This window comes from Lethenteron reissneri, chromosome 23 (assembly GCF_015708825.2).
Source record: "Lethenteron reissneri isolate LAM-NWPU_2019-01 chromosome 23, ASM1570882v1, whole genome shotgun sequence".
NCBI lineage: Eukaryota > Metazoa > Chordata > Hyperoartia > Petromyzontiformes > Petromyzontidae > Lethenteron > Lethenteron reissneri.
This window is the reverse complement of record NC_083801.1, coordinates 22,311,234-22,330,503: the sequence shown is the minus strand read 5'-3', so window position 1 is coordinate 22,330,503 and position 19,270 is coordinate 22,311,234. Positions and strand designations below refer to the sequence as shown.

Genomic DNA, 19,270 nt, shown 5'->3' with positions numbered 1-19,270 from the left:
TCCCCCCAAAAAGAAGTCCTTTTCACAAGTATAAGGAGATTTGCCTGGAGAAACTGTTGAGCCCCAGTTTTGACACGCAAGAAGCACATTCCATGAAGCTAACTTTTTAGTGTCCTTTGCATAGAGGCATGCATCAGAGCTCGATCCGTCGTGAGTCACGTCCGGCTTTAATGGTGTCATGGAATCCACTTGCGGTGCGCCGCTGTACGGATTAGGTCGATTTTCCTGCCAATTTTAAATGGCTTAGCAGGTCAGTGCTGCCTGAGTAAAAGTGTGGTCTTGCTTTGCTTTTTAGGTATCGTCTGCTCCTGCAGGCGAGTTGACGTTAGGAGGCATTTTCATTCAGCATATCCAGCAACCCGTCCATTTATCTCCCAGCTTGGGAGGCTGGGCAAAGGGTGGCTCAATCTGCGCGTTAATGGAATTGCGCGCCCAGATTTCAACGAGGGCTACGTTTAAATCTACCCTGCTCGTCGGCGCCACTCTGCATGCGTGCCCACGCGGCATTGGGGAGAGCAACACGCCACGCGGAGGACTCTCTCGTCGAGGTAGTCGTTGCCACTGGTGGTGAAGCGTCACCACAAAAACAACGGCCGGCTGACGACATTCCAAAAACATCGCTGTGAGTGCGTTGGGCCACTCAGAAGTTTTTTCGTCCCCGATGACAATTTTTAATCCAATTTCGCCCGGGTACCCGCCGGGAGGCCGGGAGCCCCGCGCGGTGCCCTGAGAGCACGCATTTACATGTAAAGTGTGGCTTTATTGGATCGCTCACGTGTTTAATCCGGTTATTTGGGAGAAAGCCCTAATTGCGTGAGTTCAGTCGGAGGGAGAGTCGAGGCCCAGGCCGTGCGGGGTGCCGCCGACCCGCGAGGGAGAAACCTCCCCAGCGCCGCGCAGCCAGAATGGGCGAGTGTGCCTCGAGGTGGCTTTTGTTTTGGTTTCACTCGAAACAAAATCTTTTACAAGTGGCATGCTGCCAAGTGCGATCATGTATGCCGAAACGCCACCGAAGTTCCGAGGTCACGTTTATTGACGGTGTGCAGAGGCGAGGAGTTGCGCAATGTGGCCAGTGCACACACGAGCAGCGTGTCCGCGCGTGTGTTTACCGTGAACATAATTGTTAAAAAACATTAAGTTTGCTCAAATTGTTTGCTTACAAAAGCCAATGCTTCTAGAAAGATAAACATTTCTCCGTCTTTATTTTTTGTCCTCTCTTTACATATAAATAACTGAATAAAGAAATTAAATATTGGGTTTTTTTTCCTGAGAAGAGGAGACAGGTCCCCATGGTCTTCAGGAAGAATGAATAATACATTTATTCACTCCACTGCTGGATGAAGGCCTCCCTGCTGCTGTGCTTATCGTTGGACTTTGTGACGATGATTCGCTCAGCTGGTCAGTGTTGAATTGTGAAGGTGGAGGGAGGCAGCCCAGCACCAGAGATCGTTGATCCCACCCATGGCCACAAATCAAACTCGGCTCACTTGGGTTCACAGTGCAGAATTCTAACCACTACACCACTGCTTCTCCGCTCGTCAAGAGATAATTTAATGGAAATAAACATTCTCTTTATTTTCACATAACATGTTCTTATTTTGATGTTAGTGGCAGTTTTTTTTCCTCAAAAATAATGCAGGTCCTATTAATATTTGGTATTAAAAAAACCCTCTCTTTTCAATCGGCCACCGTTCATTGTGCCAGTTCACTGAAGCAACGGCATTTTAATTGCTGCCGTGCGTTATATGCATACGCAACGATGTATACTCTATCGCCGCTTTGTGTAATTGCTGTACGTGGCCAGGGTGTTTAGTGAAGTGACTTGCGCAGAGAAAATTCCCCACCGCAGCATGTAATGTGATTTAGTTGATACATAAAATGACACTTGAGTGCGGCCTGTCGGGTCACATAAGCGCAGGGGGCACTGGGCACCGTGCTCCATGCTGAGTATCATCGCTCGTCTCCCAGGGGCTGAGCCGAGGACCCAGGCCTTGGCTGCCACGCTCGTTGCGCAATTAGGAGCAGCCGGGCCAGTACCGTGGGCAGTCTGAGCAGCATGGCATTCAACCGCGTCAGACGAAATTTGTCCATCTGGGGGAATTGAGACGTGTGTGTGTGGTGAACTTATTTCGCACCGTACGTAGTCAGCCGTGCTAATCGGAGGGATGGGGGGAGGATAACAAATTAAACACAAAAAAGCAGTGTGCGTAAGAGTGAAGGAGAGCAGAGTAGTGTCGTGGTTAGTGCACGGTGCTACGACCCCGGCAGCCAGAGTTCAAATCTCGCTCACTGCCAGCATCGGTGACAAATATCTGTACTAGTCCTGAGCCTCTCCTAGTTGGACTCGGCCTTAAATGAGCACTTGTTACAGTGTGTAAACATCAGCACTGGAGAGACAAAGGTGGCCGGGCATGCTGTTGGCCACCTACCATCTCGTTTGCTTTACCGGCCTCTTTATATGCTCACCAACAGCACGTGTTCTCACAGCATATTTAAGCTTTACGGGGAATTGTGGAACAATGGTTAGCGCCATTTCCCTACAATTCCCAGCCACGTCTGACATGCAAGCAGGTGTGCTCAAATATGCCCTGGGCCTACCTTAGGCCAAGGAAAACACGCACCTGGTGCGTTGTGTAAACATCACGTGTGGGGGAGACAAAGGTGGGCGGGTGTCGCGCTTGGCACACTATTCCCTTTGTGCATCGTACGGAACGGCCTTAATGTATGCTCGCTAACAGCATCTGCCATACGAGGGATATTTGTCTTCGTTGTTTGTGTGGGAGAGTTGGAGAGAGACTGCACATGTGGGCGTCACGGTAGAGAGATGTTAACTACCTCTCCTGATATTCAGGATTTCGTAGGTTTGATCCCGACCCTGACGCCTGTATGTATGGAGTTTGCATGTTTTCTCCGTGGTCACGTGTATTTTTCTCCGGGTTCTCCGGTTTTTCCCTCCACATTTAGAATCAACGTCACGCGTTTAGAGGATTTGGCTGATCTAAATGGCCACATGATGATGAGCCACTTCGTTGAGCTATCGTTTGTGGCCATGTCGCTTCTGAAAAAGAGCTACGCAGCTCAGTGTGTCTTACACAGAGAAATAAAAGTTTAGAGTTTAGTTTAGAGGATGGGAAAGGAGCGTAGGTCGTGAGTGAAAGGCGAGAGATTGACAGGGAAGGAGTTGAGGGGGTGGGAGCTTGAGTAGGTGAGAGAGCTAGAGAGTGAATGAGGGTCCAATTTGGTTCACCGCTGGGGTCAGATCCGAGTGGGAGCCCCTTCTCGGTCAGAACCCGAGGTGAGGAAGGTGTGAATGCGTCGACTGTGCAGCCGCCGGTTAATTAATACATTTTTACGAATACATTAATTAATTGAAATGAATTCGCGTAGCTTCTTATCCGGCATGCCTCAAGTGTTGCTGCATCAGCACGAGCAGCGGGCGGGCAGCTGCAGCGACGTAGCAGTGAGGGGAGGGTGCGCCAAACAGCAGAAGGATACCGTCTGCACGTTCATTATTTCATAAGCCCAATTGTTAGGACGTTCCTGGCAAGTCGTTACATAAGCTGTCAAGTTTCAAGTTAAACAGTAGTGGTGTATAACACGCCTGATGGTTTTTTATTTAACATTTTTGTTACTCTTCATTGCAAAGGATGGTGATTTATTTCATTTTCGATCGTAACTTTGTGACATTTGCACGCAACCGGTGTGGCAGATGTTACCCCGGTGGCTGTTACTCTCATCATTATTAGTAGTGTCATGGACGTGGCCTGTTCTGCCCCAGTGCACCTGGGAGATCACGAGCTTAGAAAAGTGGGACGGTGACATGGACGCGTCTTCAAAGCGAGTCGGAGGCTGTGTGGCCCTGCCCTCCGCGCTGCCCTGCACCGGTCACCGGCTGCCCAAGGAGCTCGGGCGACATCGCGACTCGCACGCCCGACGCGCACCATGGCGTCATTCACCAGTGCATGCCCCCTCTCACAGCCACTTCCAAACTAGTAAACATTTTTTTTTTTTTACCAGGTCAGGCCCACTGAGCTATATAGTTATTTTTCAGAAGCGACCTGGCTATCACAAATGATAGCTCAGCGAAGCGGCTTATCGTGTCGACCTTCACAGCAGCCAAATACTCTAAACTCATATTTGTAAATGTGGAGGGGGAAAAACCGGAGGAGCCGGAGAGAAATCGACAACGGGGAGACAGATACGCAAACTCCAAATATACCAGGCGAGGTAGAGTTAACATCTCTCCACCATGGCGAGATGTTAACTCCTGCCATGGAAAGCAGTGGCGGGAGTGGGTGAGGGGTGGGTGGGTAATTAAATTGTAAATTAAAATGATAATTCAAAATTTGAATGCAAATGTTGGTGACACCACAGCATGGAAATGCCCCACAGGTCCCTCTGTTTACTACCCCGGTGCGAGCGCACGACGGCCTCCCTATTTTTCATGTCATGGTTGCATTGATTGACAGCTGATGTGATTAGCCTAATTGTTTTATTACCGCTTCTAAAAGCGATCTGCGGTCGGGGCAGGGGAGGAGGGGAGCGTTGAGGGCGGGGGCGGAGGGGGGCTGTGCATGCCCTGTAGGGAAATGATGAAAAGAGTTAAACGATAAATGGAGAAAGAGACGTAGAGAGAGAGGACGCGCTCAGTGAGTGAGAATAGAGACGCTGCTCATACGCATTTAAATATCCCCCCTCCACGCACCCCAAGCCGGCCCCTCCCCCCACTCTCTTCCATCCATCCATCTTTTTCCCCCCGCTGTCCCTCCTCCCACCCATCCAAAACTCCGTGGAGGGGAACAAAAGGACCCACAGGCAGCGCGCGCCGGCCGCCGCGTTCCGCGGGCAGATTTGTCGGAGGCGCTCGTGCGCAACCGATTGTCACGGCAGCAGATGGAGCGGACTCGGGGGCCGGCGTGCCGCTCGACGCTCTGACACTCCGCCGCTCCCGCGCTTCCGGAAGCCGGGCTCCCCCCGCGCAGCTGCCCACCTCCTGTTTCCGCGCCCTCTCTCTGCCGCTCTCCCCCTGCGCCGTGCCTCTCGCTTCCCCGTAGCTCCTCTGCTCCCTGCGCGTGCTGTCGTGCGCGATGAGCAAGCGGGGGTGGTGAGGAGGAGCGGTGAGGAGGAGGAGGGAGGGAGGAGAGGAGGAGGGGAGCGTTGGGAGCGGGGGGGGGCACGGTTTTGTGACGCGGCGGTGGCGGTGGTCACGGTCGAGCGCTCCGACACGGAAACTTCTCTGGCCGCCGTCGCTGGCGCGAGCGTGCCGCGTCGCTCCCTCCTCGGAGCGTCCCGCACTTCCGGCGCTCGCTCAATCCCGTCCGCGGCAAGCGAACTCCCCGGGGGAATTCTTCCCGTCGCGTCCGTCGCCGCCTCTTGCGTGCACGCGCGCACGCCCCGCGTCCGGTCGCCGTTGCGTCCGCAGCCGTGCCAGGCGCTAGGGAGGGGTGCGGACTGTCAGGTTGGCGGAGCTGAGAACGATCAGGTGATGTACTCCTCCTGCCCTTGCGGGGAAGATCTGGAAGCTGCCGCCACCTTCGCTGCGAATGGCATAAACGCAATGTGCGTGGACGCGTGTCTCAAGCGTTCGTCCCGCGGCGTCGCCTGCGCCAGCTAGCAGATGTCGCTTCACGTGCCGGCTCGCTCCAGGGAAATGCACCGCCGCTTGGCAGGTGAGGCGTGTGTTGATGTCGAACTTCGTATGCATGTTGAATTTCTTTCGCACCGCACGTAGCCAACCGTGCTAATCGGAGGTGCGGGTTCGATGTTTGCGGGGCGCGACGCGTCACGGCGGTTGAGCCGGAGCAACTCGTTTGGTGCACATCTTGAGAGCAAAGTATTACTTGGACCCCCTGACGCTCCACGTATTTGGTGTTTAATTCACGTTTGTTCACCTTGGAGGGTTTCGTAAGAAGCGGTTTGCATTTTTTTTTAATGGAAGAGGCGCGCTCCCCACCGCTTGCATGCAGTCATCTGCTCTGCTCGTTTTCCGAAAACGAGCCAATTCGGCGTGTATTTATACGCGCACGGTTTTTATTCCCCAATGTCGGCGGAGAGAGCGTGCAGACTGGCTAATACGAGCTGGCTGCCGTCTCCTACATCAATTGAGGTGGCCCGGCCTTCGCAGTGCATTTGTCACTTCCTCGTGTTTCCGTGCCACAGGAGGAATACAGATCGGGGCAGAGAAAAGCCTTGCAGCAAGGGGCGGCAAAAGGAGAGCGAGAAGCGAGCACCGGGGAGTGTGGTGCTGGGTGGTGGTGGAGGTGGGGGCGGGCGGGCGGGAGAAGGAGTGGAGCAGGGAGCTCGGCTCGCTCAGTTAGTTTTGGGGTGTGAGCCAAGGACAAAGCCCTCTTTTCTCTTGGAGGAACAATCGCCCGCCCGCCCGCCCGCTGGCGGTGCGGTGGGGACCCGGCGGCGCCCGTCCCGCCTGCCGGGTCGCACGCACGCCTGTCGCGTGGTGACCGGGGGGGGGGGGGCCCGACGTGGGCGGTGCGAGCCCCCCCCCCTTCCCCCCGTGCCCTGCCGGCGTTCCCCTAACGAGCACGCGGCCCCACGCACGGTCCCCGGCGTGGTCGCACTTCTCCCTTTCTTGTTGAACAAACAGCCATCGCCCGGATTTGAACTTAGTTGTTGCCAAGTGTAAGTAATGAAAACGTGGCGATGTTCTTCAGCTTCTTTATTGTTTGTAGATTTATCCAATCTTCTTTTTTAAAGAATTTATATTTGTTAATATCTATTATTTGTTTGTTCGATGCAGCAATATTTATTAGAAAAGCTTCCAGGCACAGTGACCTCCATGTTATGAATGCACGTTGGGCCTCCTTCGCACCGTACGTAGCCAACCGTGAGACTGGGGGGGGCATTTCCCCCCCCCCCCCACAAAAAAGCAGCGCGTCCCTTCCCCACCAGCCCCGTTGCGCCGCCATCCCCTCCTGTATAACGAATCGTCTTGCTTCACCGCTTAACCTCACGCCTGCCAACTCCCTCCGTTGTTCACGTGCTACATCTCGACCGTCTCCTGACTGCACGAGCGATGCGTGCGGCTGGATGATGTTGATGATGATGCACCCCCCGGCTATAAATCGTGAAGCTGCCAAGTCGGTAACAAGTTGTGGTTTATCTGTGCACGCAGCACTCGGCATGCTGTGTCTTCAACTTCCTTTGTGCACGATTCAGCGCCGCTGAAGCGACGGTTGGGAGATCCCGCCGCGGCTTTGCAAAGCTCCCGCACCCGCCGGGCTGTGCGGTAGCCAGGATGTGGCAGTACAGCAAATAGGTTCGTGAGCCCACTTGTACTGACATTTCCGAGTTATCCCCTCGCCTGCGTGAGTTTCTCCGGGTACTCTGGTTTACTCTCCATTGCAAACAAAATCTATTATGAGAACGTTGCTTTTCCCACTTGTGCTGCACAGCCCTCTGATGCACAGGTGGAATAAGCCAACAACACATCAGAAAGCCATGGCAGTGTAGGACCCTGTCACTAAAAGAATAGTGTTACCACACGAGGCTGTCCAATGTCATTACCGTATTATTAATGACTACCATTGGTCCCCAACGTGGCGTCGCACGGACACGGAGACCGTATCTGCGTGCAGTGTCTGTTTACTATTCCAACCGAGAGTATTGCCAACGGGAGACCTCGGCTTGTGGCTGCTGCTCACAGTCGCAATCAATTGGCCGCTCGTGGAACCGCGTGGCCATCGCTGGGAGATTTGGTGCTGTTTGGCCGACACCACGTAGTTTCCTGTTCGGTCGGCGGCTCTTAACTGGCTGATGGAGCTTTGTTTAAAGGTTTCCAGGGTTGACTTTGTGATGTCCCCCTGAGCCAGGGTGGGTCGTGTTGGGTCTCGACGTCGTGAAGCAAGCCGGCGTGGGGTGTGTTCCTATCGCGGTTGTGTACGAAGCCACGAAACGCTTCCGCTTCGAAGCAACCTCCCCACCTCCTCTCCATTAAAGGAATAGCGTAATAGTTAATAATAGTTAATAATGATAATAATCTATAGCACTTTGCCAATACCATAGCTGGATGAAGGCCTTTCCAAGCTGTGTTGGTTCTGAGGGATGTTTGTCCATATTTCATTGTCCTAGTCGGTGCAGATCGGTGAAGGTTGAGTCTGGTAGAGACCTGGGATTGGTTCAGATATCACTCACCACTGGTTGTCGCCATGGGCAGAGAATCGAACTCGAGTGGCCGGGTTCAGTGTGCAATTTGCTGACCACCCAATTCAAGGAAGAGGCAAACAACACAACAACTATCTCTTATCTTGGTGCTGAGGGATGTTTGTCCAAACAAGATACATTTTAACTTGTATCTCTCTCCTTATCTAAGAGATACACACGTAGGGTGTGTGCCCTGGCCTGTTCAGCATGAGTTTGAAGCTTTGTAAATGAAATTTAAGACTCGAAAATGTGGGTCAAGCGTACCGTCAACGTGCTCTAGTTGCCAATGCCACTGCAGTGACCATGTAGAAGATCTGGGAGTGAGCATCGCATGGACAAAACGAGAGAACTGTACTGTATGCACTTGATCACAACTTTAACAAGTTTTCTCATGAATAAATGTGTTACCTTGTATCAGCCTGGGACGCACAGACTGTGTGCATCTCTGGGTCATGATCGATGGCAGTGTTCCGGTTTAATCTTCCTTGAGGGAGGTTAGTGTAACATAAAGTGACACCACTTTTTAAAGTGTTTTTCTTATTTAGTGTAACGTTTTTAATTGTTCCATTGTTATTATCGACGATCTGCTTATAATTGCCATGGCAATATAATTTTATGAAGTGTGAACAGGTACGACCTCTGCCACTTAATATGCTGCAGTAAACCTTGTTGAATTTTAATGACATTTTGCGGTACAGTTTGTCTCAATAAACGTCAAAGCCACCCCGCTCTTAAATTATCACTGGGCAGTTGCTCATCGTTATAAGTCGCTCTCAGCAAGTGGTGGAAATTCCACATTGCTGTGGTGGGGATCAGTCGACAGCTACCGTTGCCTTCTGAACAAGTCGTGTTCAGCTGGTGGTGCAACGTTGAATCGGCTCTGGGCGGCACGTGAACTCACCGTCTCGTCACCGCAAGCCATGCTGCTCTGGCACAAGTGGACTACCTCCGAGCCTCGGTGCTTTAGGCTGCAGATCTTGCCAGTTTGTGCATTTTTTAAATGCACCTTTGGTTGGATGTCGTTATGTTTGACTGCTCCTCTGATATCACCCTGACGATTGACACAACCCCTTTTATCAATCCACTGCCTGACGGTAGATGTGTCGCTCGTGGTGGTTGTCCGACAGTCCTTCACCCAGCTGGGCAGTGCAGATTGGTGAAGTGCAGGCAGGGCCCATGACCCAGATTCAGATGTCACTCGCCGCCAGTGTTAGCCGTGGTCGGGAATTGAACTCACGTGGATGGGTTCGTAGCACAGGGTGCTACCACTGCACTACCACCGCTCCACCGAGACTCTCCTATACAGTGTATCTAATTACGTTCCTTGTTGGTACTATGTTTAATGCCACGTCTTCTCTGCCACATCAGTATGTGCAGTGAACACGAGGTGTCGGATGGGAAGGGTCTTGTCAGGGCATTGTCGTATGCAGGAATGGCAAACAGGTTTGCCAGGAGCACCGCTCCACAGGTCCACCATGTAGCTCACTGATAGGTTCCTTGGGGGGGGAGGTGGGGAGCGGGGGAGGATGAAGGGGGGGGGGAGTCAGACCCACTAGTGGATGCGACATCTCAACCCCTGGGAATTCTGGGAACAGATGAGACCTCGGACAGGCAGATCCGATTTCCTCTGCTTGGCTATGTGTCTCACAGACGCCTGGCAAAGGCTGCTTAAATATTCATTGCACTGTCAGCTGCATGTAACTGTTAAGGATAGTATCACCAATAAACCAGTATTATGATTGTAGCCCACCGATAGTGAATTATCTAAAGATGGAAAGCTTTGTGTAAAGCCACAGTGCAGTGTCGTTGCTGTAATAGTATGATGTTCATCATCATCACAGGTCCTGTTGTATCCACTGCTGGATGACGGCCTTCCTGCACAATCACCACCCTTCGCGGTCCTGAGGAGGTAGAGTCCATCTCGCTGGTGCGCGTGTAGTGATTACATCACTCCATCTCCTCCACGGTGGTCACCAGTCTCGCTCACCGGTGATCATAGCGCAGGCCCACTCACCTTTCTCAGTGGTCAACAAGATGTCGCTCATTGCCATTTGTTCTGTGATCCGTGCATGCCTCTTTCTGTCTCCCAGTGTAATTCCCAGCATGCACCTCTCCATGCTTCTATGTTTACTTTCCAGGTCTTGTTTCATGTTTTTTGACCATGCTTAGGATACATTTCCCCGCACCTCCGATGACTACGTACAGTGTGAAATAAGTTCAACATACATACATTTGTCAGTAAGTTTTAAAGGAAAGATGTGCCCACAGCAAGTGCATCGTGAGGTTGAGATGCTTGCTGTCCGATTTGGCGCTCGATGTGCCCAGGGGGTCAGGAGCAACGCTGCCAGGGGTTTTCGATGGAATGGATTGGGGTCAGAGTTGAACCACGTGGAGGGGATAACCCCCCCTGAGCTAGACTCTCCAAATCCCACAGAGAAAACAGCTGAGGCATTTGTGTTTACCGTGACTGTCCGCTTGTCCATTAAAAGGCTGCCCCCATTATAATTTTCATGAGCCTTGCAAGAAGTGTATTTATCCGTTGGATTATGAGTGAGTGCGTCTGTGTGTGTGCGTTTTTAAACCGAGTGTGATCCCCCGCGGAAATGCTGTAATGTCACAACTTTAGCCCGTGTCTAAGATGAGATGATGTCGGCATTACGAGCATCGTGTGTGCACGTGGTGCCCTGTTATAGCGCGTTATTGCTGGACAGGGACCCATGAATTAGTTATTCTTTTAAAAGCATGAACTTGACGAATAACTAAAAATAATGGGATGGGGGGTGGGGGTTCTTTGGCAAACGCTAAGGGAGTGGGAGGAAATTTGGCTTCACGAATGCCATGCATTATGCGATCGTAATCTGCTTAAAATATGAACGGAAGGACTCTACATAATCCATAATTTGTCCTGGAAGCTGCGTGTCTCTCGCGCTGTAGAGTGCTCTCCGTCTGGTCGCTGGGGGGGCCCAAGCGCCGTGCGGCCGTTGGACAGGAGTGAGAAGGGAGAAGAGACTAGAGGGGCCAGATGGCGAGGGGAGGCATCCAAAAACTGCAAGGCTCTCCTTCTTTCAATCCCTTAGTCTGATCATACCCATCTCCACAATACACCTGGGAGAACCCCCGGAGACACTGACACTCGGTGAATAAAGAAGGTTGCCGAGGAGTTTATGGCAATGCAACCCTGAGGAGGAGAAGAAGGTGAAGGAAGGAACTGAAAAACTGCCCAACCATTTCTAAGAATACGGCTCACCAACGACAATGAAATACGACGCTTCGAAAACCATTGTGTGCTGCGACTTCTCAGCTGACGGGGGGGATGCTCCTTCAGGGTTGTGGCTTTCCCCATATCTCAAACGAGAGCACCTTCTTTCCAGTCTGACGGTGAATGCCTTTCCTTCGCTTGGACACTTTAAGAAAAAAAAATGCAACTCGTCATGCCATTATTCCTCAATGCATTATTTACCATTTGCGAAACAGTCGTACTTGCTAAATGATTTATTACATAATATGCAACACTACGCCACGGCAGAGCGCATGATTTAATCATGACAGCCACATCATTATCCCGTATTCCTTCTTCCGTTGCAAGCTTTCTGTGCTGTTTTGAAGCCTCTTGCGTGGATGGTGTTTATGGCGCTGCACGTCTTGTGTACAAACAGCAGTTGTTCGATGCTTGATCCAAATGCACCCTCTGTGTATTTGCGGGGATTTTGCATGGGCGATTTGACTCCATTGAGCAGCCCCTCCAATTTTTCAATCTTGCACGTTAAAAAGGGTAGATTTTTTGGTGTATTTTAAAATCTCGAACATGTGCATGTCACCTTCGATTAATTCACACTTTGTGAATAGACCGTGGTTTATGATGTCATCACATGTTGGCCTGTAAAAAAAAGGTATTTGTTAATAAATTTACTGGCTTTCTCGTTATTGCATTTTTTTTTAGTTTTCGTCGCTTGGGATTCTTTTTGGCCGGTGTGCCCGTAAGCGCTCCCGTCTGCAGTGTCACCATCGTCCCTCCCTCGGCACTCGGCACAGCGGCGTGATCACGCCGCTCGCGGTGTTCGCGAGCGGCAGCGCGAGCGAGTGCCTGGCACCGGGCCCTTTCTGCTCTCCGTGGTGGCGCCTTTCTCCCTACAAATGGCTCCGGTGATCCCGCTGCTTTCGCTCTCTGCCTGCAAATGTCAGATGTGCCGACCTCGCGCGCACGGCACTGTGCGCAGAGAGCGTCGCGTGATCATCGCTGTTCGTTCCCCTGGTTATATCGTTAAGGGTTGAACGATGGATGCGTTCATTGATGAACCAAGCTCACGATCATGTACGGCCGTTGGGCCAGTCTATTGTTGGATGATGGCCTTCCCAGTCGGTAACGGGGGTTGTTTTCTTGGTGAAGGGGAAGTGGGGGCGAAGGGGGGGGGGGTAGGACTGATTCAGATATCACTCGCCACTGATGTTAGCTGCTGCTGGAAATTGAATTTCTGGTGCCGGGTTCATAGCGAAGTGCGCTAAACACTGTGCAACCACTCCACCCAAGCTACTGATACGTGCGTCCAATTTAATGCGTAAAAATCGTTGAGTTTAGATTTGTTAATATTGTATGCAATGGGTTCACGTCTCGCCGTTCAATCCCTAGTCGTCATCATCAACATCGTTAGATTTAGTCTATCCACTGCTGCACAGGGGTCTCCTCACCCAATCGCCCTCTGCTGTAGAAGGCCTCGTGCGGTTTCTGACCGCATGGACTGCCATTGGGAATTAGTGAGAAGCCTTTGACAAGTACATTTCGAGATTGTGCATTTGGACTGTTGATTCCTTTGCACTGTAGTTTCATTCAGTTCTCCCGGTGCGGCTGGTTAGTGGTACTTGTCTGCAAGAGCAGTAAACAACCAAGGACTTGGGACTGGGTGTTGCTGTGCGGTGCGATGCTGAAACACCACATTATCTCTGCGTGGAATGTGCCGGGCTGCTCATTTCCATGTTATGGATCTCCGTGAAAGAGAAGCGACCTCTGAGTGGCCTGGTAAAGGCGGAGGAAGTCGTAGACTTTCACGTCCGAGTCAATCATTAAACCTCTGCAGTGTCTTGTCTGGCATCTAGCAGAGTGCGTGATTCCAGTCGTCTCCTTTGTGCATTTTCGCTAAATCTGCCAATTTTCTGGGTTGTTAACTGCTGTTAACTTTGGGATATTAGCAGGCAATTGCAGACAATTTGGTCTTAAAGACAAGGCAATAAAGGCTAATAGCTAGATCCTTACAGATGATTGGAATCACCAGAAAATTCAGGCGGGTGTGTTTCATGTGTGAGAGCTAGTGAAGGTGAGACAGAGAGATGGAGGATTGAGAATCAATTTGAAAAATGTTTCTCTACCACGATGTCCCCAGTTCATGGAACAATATTACAGCCTTTGTTTCTTTAAACCATCCCATTGCAGTTGGCTTGCCACGGCAATTGGATTCATTGCTTGAACGATATGAAGGTTTAGTTAACCAAACCTCAAACCTCATCTCAGAACTATCTCAATGGATTTTTTACTTTAATTTCAAACTTTTTATTATCTTTTAATGGTTTGAAGTAGTTTCAGTGTGTATCTTTATCGCTCAATATATCTACCCGGTTTGATGCCGTTTGACCTTTATCACTTGTGTACAGTATTGCTTTCGTGACTCAAATCTCCCTTGATAATAAAGAGACTTCATTCTTTATGGTCTGTCACCTGGTGTTAAATGAGGGTTATTGGTCGTAATGGTTGGAAATTATTATGAGTCCGTCCATTGAGATGTGTCCTTGGTGTATAGCTAGATGAGAGCCCAGTGAGACCAAAAGTCGCTTTTCTCATGCGATTGGACCAATCCTCGTGATCCCTCCCAGAAAGCGACTGCTTCTCCATCACAAAGCACTCGATTTTAACACGTGTGTGTTGACGCGCACACACACGTGTTGACGCGCACACACACGTGTTGACGTGCACACACACGTGTTGACGCGCACACACGTGTGCGTCTTATGGAGAGCGGTAGTGTAGTGATTAGTGCTACGCTGCGCGACGAACCCGGCCACCAGAGTTCGATTCCAGCTCTCGACCAACACCAGTGATGATTACCTAAACCGGTCTTGGGCCTCCCTTAGGTCGACTCAGCCTCAAATGAGTACCTGGTGCGGTGTGTAAACATCGCCACTGGAGAGACAAAGGCGGCCGGGCGTGGTGCTGGCCACGTACCTCATGTGCCGTGCCGGCCTTCATAGGTGCTCGCTGACAGCACTTGCCCCTACAGTCTGTTAAGGCTATACGGAGGATCCTTTGTCTTTGTGCGTGTTGGTTCAGCCCATTTTTTTGGTAACATTCATAGGTTGCTTGCAGAAGGGAACTGCGGAGCATCCAGCCCTTTGTGTGCCAGTGGCAGCCTCCCCGCAGTAATCTCATCACCGCGCTCCGTGGCGCAGTGGCTTCACTGTGCCACATTATTAGCCCATTTTGCTGCGATCGGTGATGCCTTTCAGCCAGCTATCGCAGTCATTAGGGGCCTCCCCTTGCGGCCGAGGAAGGAGGTGTGGTGGTGGCGGTGGGGAGGGAGGAGAGGCGGGGTGGCGTACGGGTTAATGTCGTTAATATACACCCCACGTGGGCCCTCGCCACAAAGGCAGCATGCTCGTGCTCCAAGACACCACCGGCTTCGATTACGGAATGTGAGCTACAGGGTTGGCGGTAAGGTCGCGTGATTTCATTGCAGCTCGCAGCATCCTATCGGTTCTGTTAACCGTGTGTTGATACAAATTGGCTAAAGTAGCAGAGTTTTCCTTGCCTGTGAATTGCTATTTTTGTCATTACTAGATTAAAGGTCAGAGTTCAGTTTATTTTTGTATTGCTTAGTTTGCTCTCATCTGAAATTGTAATGCCAATGCAGAAATACTAACCAACATTGTATTTTGTAGATCTGAGAGAGAGTGCCTTATCTGCTTTTCTCAATGATGTTGCAAGGCAGAGCCGTGATGCAGTGATTAGCACGCACTGCACTATGAACCTGGCAATTTGAGTTGGTTTCCTGACCAGGGCTAAAAGTGGCAAGTGATATCTGAACCGGCCCCCCTCCTCCCCCCCTTCACCAACCCACACTGCCCGGCGTCACCGACGCCCTTACGGTCAAACAACCCCCACGACCCATAGGTGCGCAGAAGCCGTCTTCCGGGAGAGCCTTGACAAAGGGCTGTAAATCACGAATGTGATTATTATTGATGATAGAGCACAACAACACAACTGTAGGAGTAGTAATAATGTCCTAAAAATGTTTTTTTGTTCTCCCTTTTTCACAACCTCTGCGGAGGGTGACACCGTTTATCAGAAAAACACAATCTGTGAAGGGGCTTGCTCGCAGCTGCTCCGAGCAGCGGGGGGCGTCGGCACCACTGGAGGGTGTCCACGCTCGCTCGCGGTGACATCTGCCTGCTGAGTTCACTCTGACGGCCTCTCGCCCTCCCCTCTCGCGCCCAACCCCCAATGATTCCACTTCGTCATGACTCATCCCCGGGATCGATTTTATTTCTCGCCACCCCTCTTGCCGTCTCGTTTGTTTTCTTTCTCGTTCTGGGTTCGGTTTGGTTCGCTCCGTTAGAATATCGTCAACTGCTTCATCAGCCGTGATCAATTCACCGCTTAATGTGTGTGTGTGTTGAACCTCTTTAGCACCATGCATAGCCAACCGTGCTAATCGGAGGTGAAGGTTCCTCCCCAAGCCATCGCCAACTCTCACGATCCTGCGGTTGATGAGTCTAACCAATTGTAAATGACCAATAGTTAAGTGTACAATTCAATGCATAGATTTTATTTGACGCATTTGTTGCCGTGCCGGTGCTGAATTCACAAGGCACGCGTGGACATTTTAATACTCAGCCGGAATGAAGGATGCCCAAAATCAACTAAACGATTTCTCCTTTCACAGTGCGAGCAAATGATGCAGAACCGTTCTATCTGCCTGTGGCTTGAGCGTGCAGCTTGCCTCTAAAAATCATATTACAGTGATCTCCAAATGGATATACGGTAATGCAATACGCATTTTATTATTATTTTTTCGCCAAATAGCCCGGTCGTTCCGCTGCCATGAGTTCCGCGCGAATACATCATCGCTGTCTTTGGCGACGTGCGTTGACACCGATGTTGTCGTTATCCCGCTCCGCTACTTGCTGATGTGCCACTGTCTGTCCGCAGTTGCCGGAGAAAACACGTGCGCACGTGAGGGTTTGGTTAGCTGTAACTGTTTCTGGGTTTTTAAAATAAATAAATACATTTGTTCGAATAGCTGCCATTTATTGTAATTGTAATAATATAGTGGATACTAGCATTATTCCAAAAACGTCTGCACCACTCTCGCGGACACGATATAATTTTTTTCGGTTGCAGTAAATAACAGTTAAAGCTAAAATAAGCTACACGTGGCAAGATTCCATCCAATTGCGTGTATCTATAATTGTGTAGAAGGTACTGTAGAAAAATAAAATCCGTGTGTTAAAAATCACAGCGCAGGATGCCAGTCGTGATTGTGTTTATAGAGAAACGGTTACGTGTTGTTGGAAAAACGGTCACGTTTGGTCCACTTATTCAAACAAAAAAAGAAGGCAATTTTGATTGGGGCTATCCGAGTTGTTTTTTCACCCCCCGGCTTCTCAATGGAGAGTCGGTGCATGGATGCCCTTACGTGCGGCGGTGAGGCTGCATCGTTACGAGCCCGGGACTGGGTCAATCGATGTAATCGTGTGTCGTTGCAATACAATGTGTCACTGCGAGGAGTAGTAATTTCACTGCACTTCGCTTTACCATATTGATTGGCTCTGACTGAAGATGCGGCGCAGCTCCGCATCGTAGTGGCAACAGGGGCGATGGAGAGATGTGGGAATGGGATATTTTGTTCGTCATTGAAGCAAGTATGCCATTCTCACGTATAACTTGGATATGGTCAGCGTTTGGTGATACTGTACACAAAGGTGGCATTGCGAAATAAGTTTACCTTTAGTTCTGTGGGACGTTGATAGTGTCCTAATGGTGATTGCTTAAAATAGTTTGACACAATTTAAATGTATAAACGTACATATTTGTACAACATACATACGTACGCATATGCCAACGTGCACTACGCAGCAATGTATATCGAAACATTGCAAGTGTAAATAAATGAAGATGTGATTTTACATTCCTGTTCCTCGCTTTGTAAGCAAACTCTGCGGTCCCCTTAGATTATTTATTTTCGCTTTCTACGTACAGGACGCGAGCTTCGGGAGAGTTGGCTCGGGAATGTCGACGTTGTTTCCGTTGCGTTGAAAGATTCTTGTCCACGCAAAGCGTCTCCGTCGCTAGTGATGGCAGCCCGAGGGTGAAGCGAAGTTCCTTTTCACCGCCCGGCTCGTCGCGCGACCCTTGCAGAGCGCCGTGACGATTTACGAACCTCTTGTTTAAGTTCGATGTAAAAAATCTACGCACGGCGCACCTGGCCACTCGGCGGTGCTTCAGCCAACGCACCTGGCTCTTGCGCGGTGCGGCGCACCTGGGCCCACAACGCAGCATGGCTCGGCCGGCGCACCTGGCCGGAGCGTCAACGTTTAGCCACAGGCTCGAGGTGGGGTTTTGTTTCTATCTTTTTCGGGTGCCTCTCGAGGTGAGAAGGGAGATCCGATGACAACCAAAATTGACGGTTCGATCGCTCTCACTGATACGATGATGTTGACACGCGCACTTCACCTGCGCTTCGGATAGGGACGTTGTGAGTGACAGCGCCAACGATTGGTGGCTGCTTGTATAAACAAGCGTGTCCATCATTGGCCGTGGCATGTGTGCGTAATAAACAGAGCGTGTGTGAACTTATGCGTGCTTCACGTTGATAAAAAAAAAAACAGCATTGAGAGCAGCATCTCACACAAACACTTAATGCTATACATTTCCACACAGAGACAAATATATCTGGAATAACCGTTTGGGTTGTTGGGGTAAGTGCTATTCGTGAGCGCCTATTAAAACCCACGTACTCCAATTGGTATTGTGGCCAGCACAACATCCAGCCATCTCTTCGTATTGATATTTACACACTGTTGCAGGTACTCATCTAAGGCTGAATTATTTGATTGGAGGCTCTCAGTATAAGTTCAGACATTGCTTGCCACTGATTTTATCTCTTGCCATGAATCGAACATCACGTGAACCGCTGCACCATCAATCTCCACAGACACACGCGCACACATGCCAGCCCATATAACCCAAGCACCATCCCCTTACACAACATGTACCCACTGTGCAATCTAGCCGGGAATCGAACACTGTTCGCCAGGGGTCTTAGCGCAGTGCTTGCACCACTGCGCCACACACAAGACAAAGATCCCCCATATAGCCTGTAACAGACTGTTGGGGCAAGTGCTGTTGGCGTGTGCACACACACACACGTACATATTGATAGAACCTGTCCCCGGGTTTTTGGAGTGACAGGTTTCGGCATTGTGTGCGATTCCTCTCCGTGTTTCCGTCTCCCTTGATCGAATCCTTGGGTGCCGCTCTTGACCTGTTTCTCCCTCCCCGCCCCTTCTCCCACTCTCGCCCCCCCCCCCTCCACCCCTCCTGCCCTGGCACGGCAGAGAGAAGCAGGCAGTGGCGCGGCTGCAGAGGGAGGTTGCCCGGCATCGAGGCGAGGGCTCAATGGTGAGTTTCCGTCGTGGTCGCGGTTTCCCGACCAGTGCAAACATCCCCGGTGGCGTGCGCGTGCCTCTCACCGCTCGCACACAACGCAGCGAACTCGCCCCCGTGATATTGTCGCTCGTGTAACCTCGGCCAGCATGAAGTATTTTTTTAACGATTTAGTTAACAAATTCTCGCCAAATCTTAAGGGTCTTTTTCACGCGAGTCTTGCATTGGGATGTGTGGACAAGGCTCTGAATGAGCGTTTGGCTCTGCGTGGGAGGGGAGACCAGAGCACCTAGAGAAAAAATCCATGACGGGGTAACCCCCTCAAAACTCCGCACAGATGGGTTCAATTAACAACTGCTTTACTACCACGTCCTGGCCACCTTGCAGGCCAAGCCTACAACATCCGGCTTTCCCAGGCAGTCTCACATCCACGCTGATTATTGTTACGTTTATTGTTATGCT

At 50.8% G+C, this 19,270-nt stretch overlaps 1 protein-coding gene across 12 annotated transcripts in view; it reads left to right on the top strand.

Moving 5' to 3' along the window:
• The window catches only part of NCKAP5 (NCK associated protein 5), a 264,077-nt gene that overhangs the window by 113,774 nt on the left and 131,033 nt on the right, over positions 1-19,270 (top strand). For 11 of the 12 annotated variants that reach the window (XM_061557707.1, XM_061557713.1, XM_061557709.1 and 8 more), the window contains one exon: positions 18,760-18,823. In XM_061557707.1, the coding sequence (XP_061413691.1) occupies positions 18,760-18,823 (64 nt within the window). Of the gene's footprint in view, positions 1-5,074; positions 5,670-18,759; positions 18,824-19,270 lie in introns of those variants that run through there. The other variant, XM_061557716.1, reaches the window with a different exon arrangement.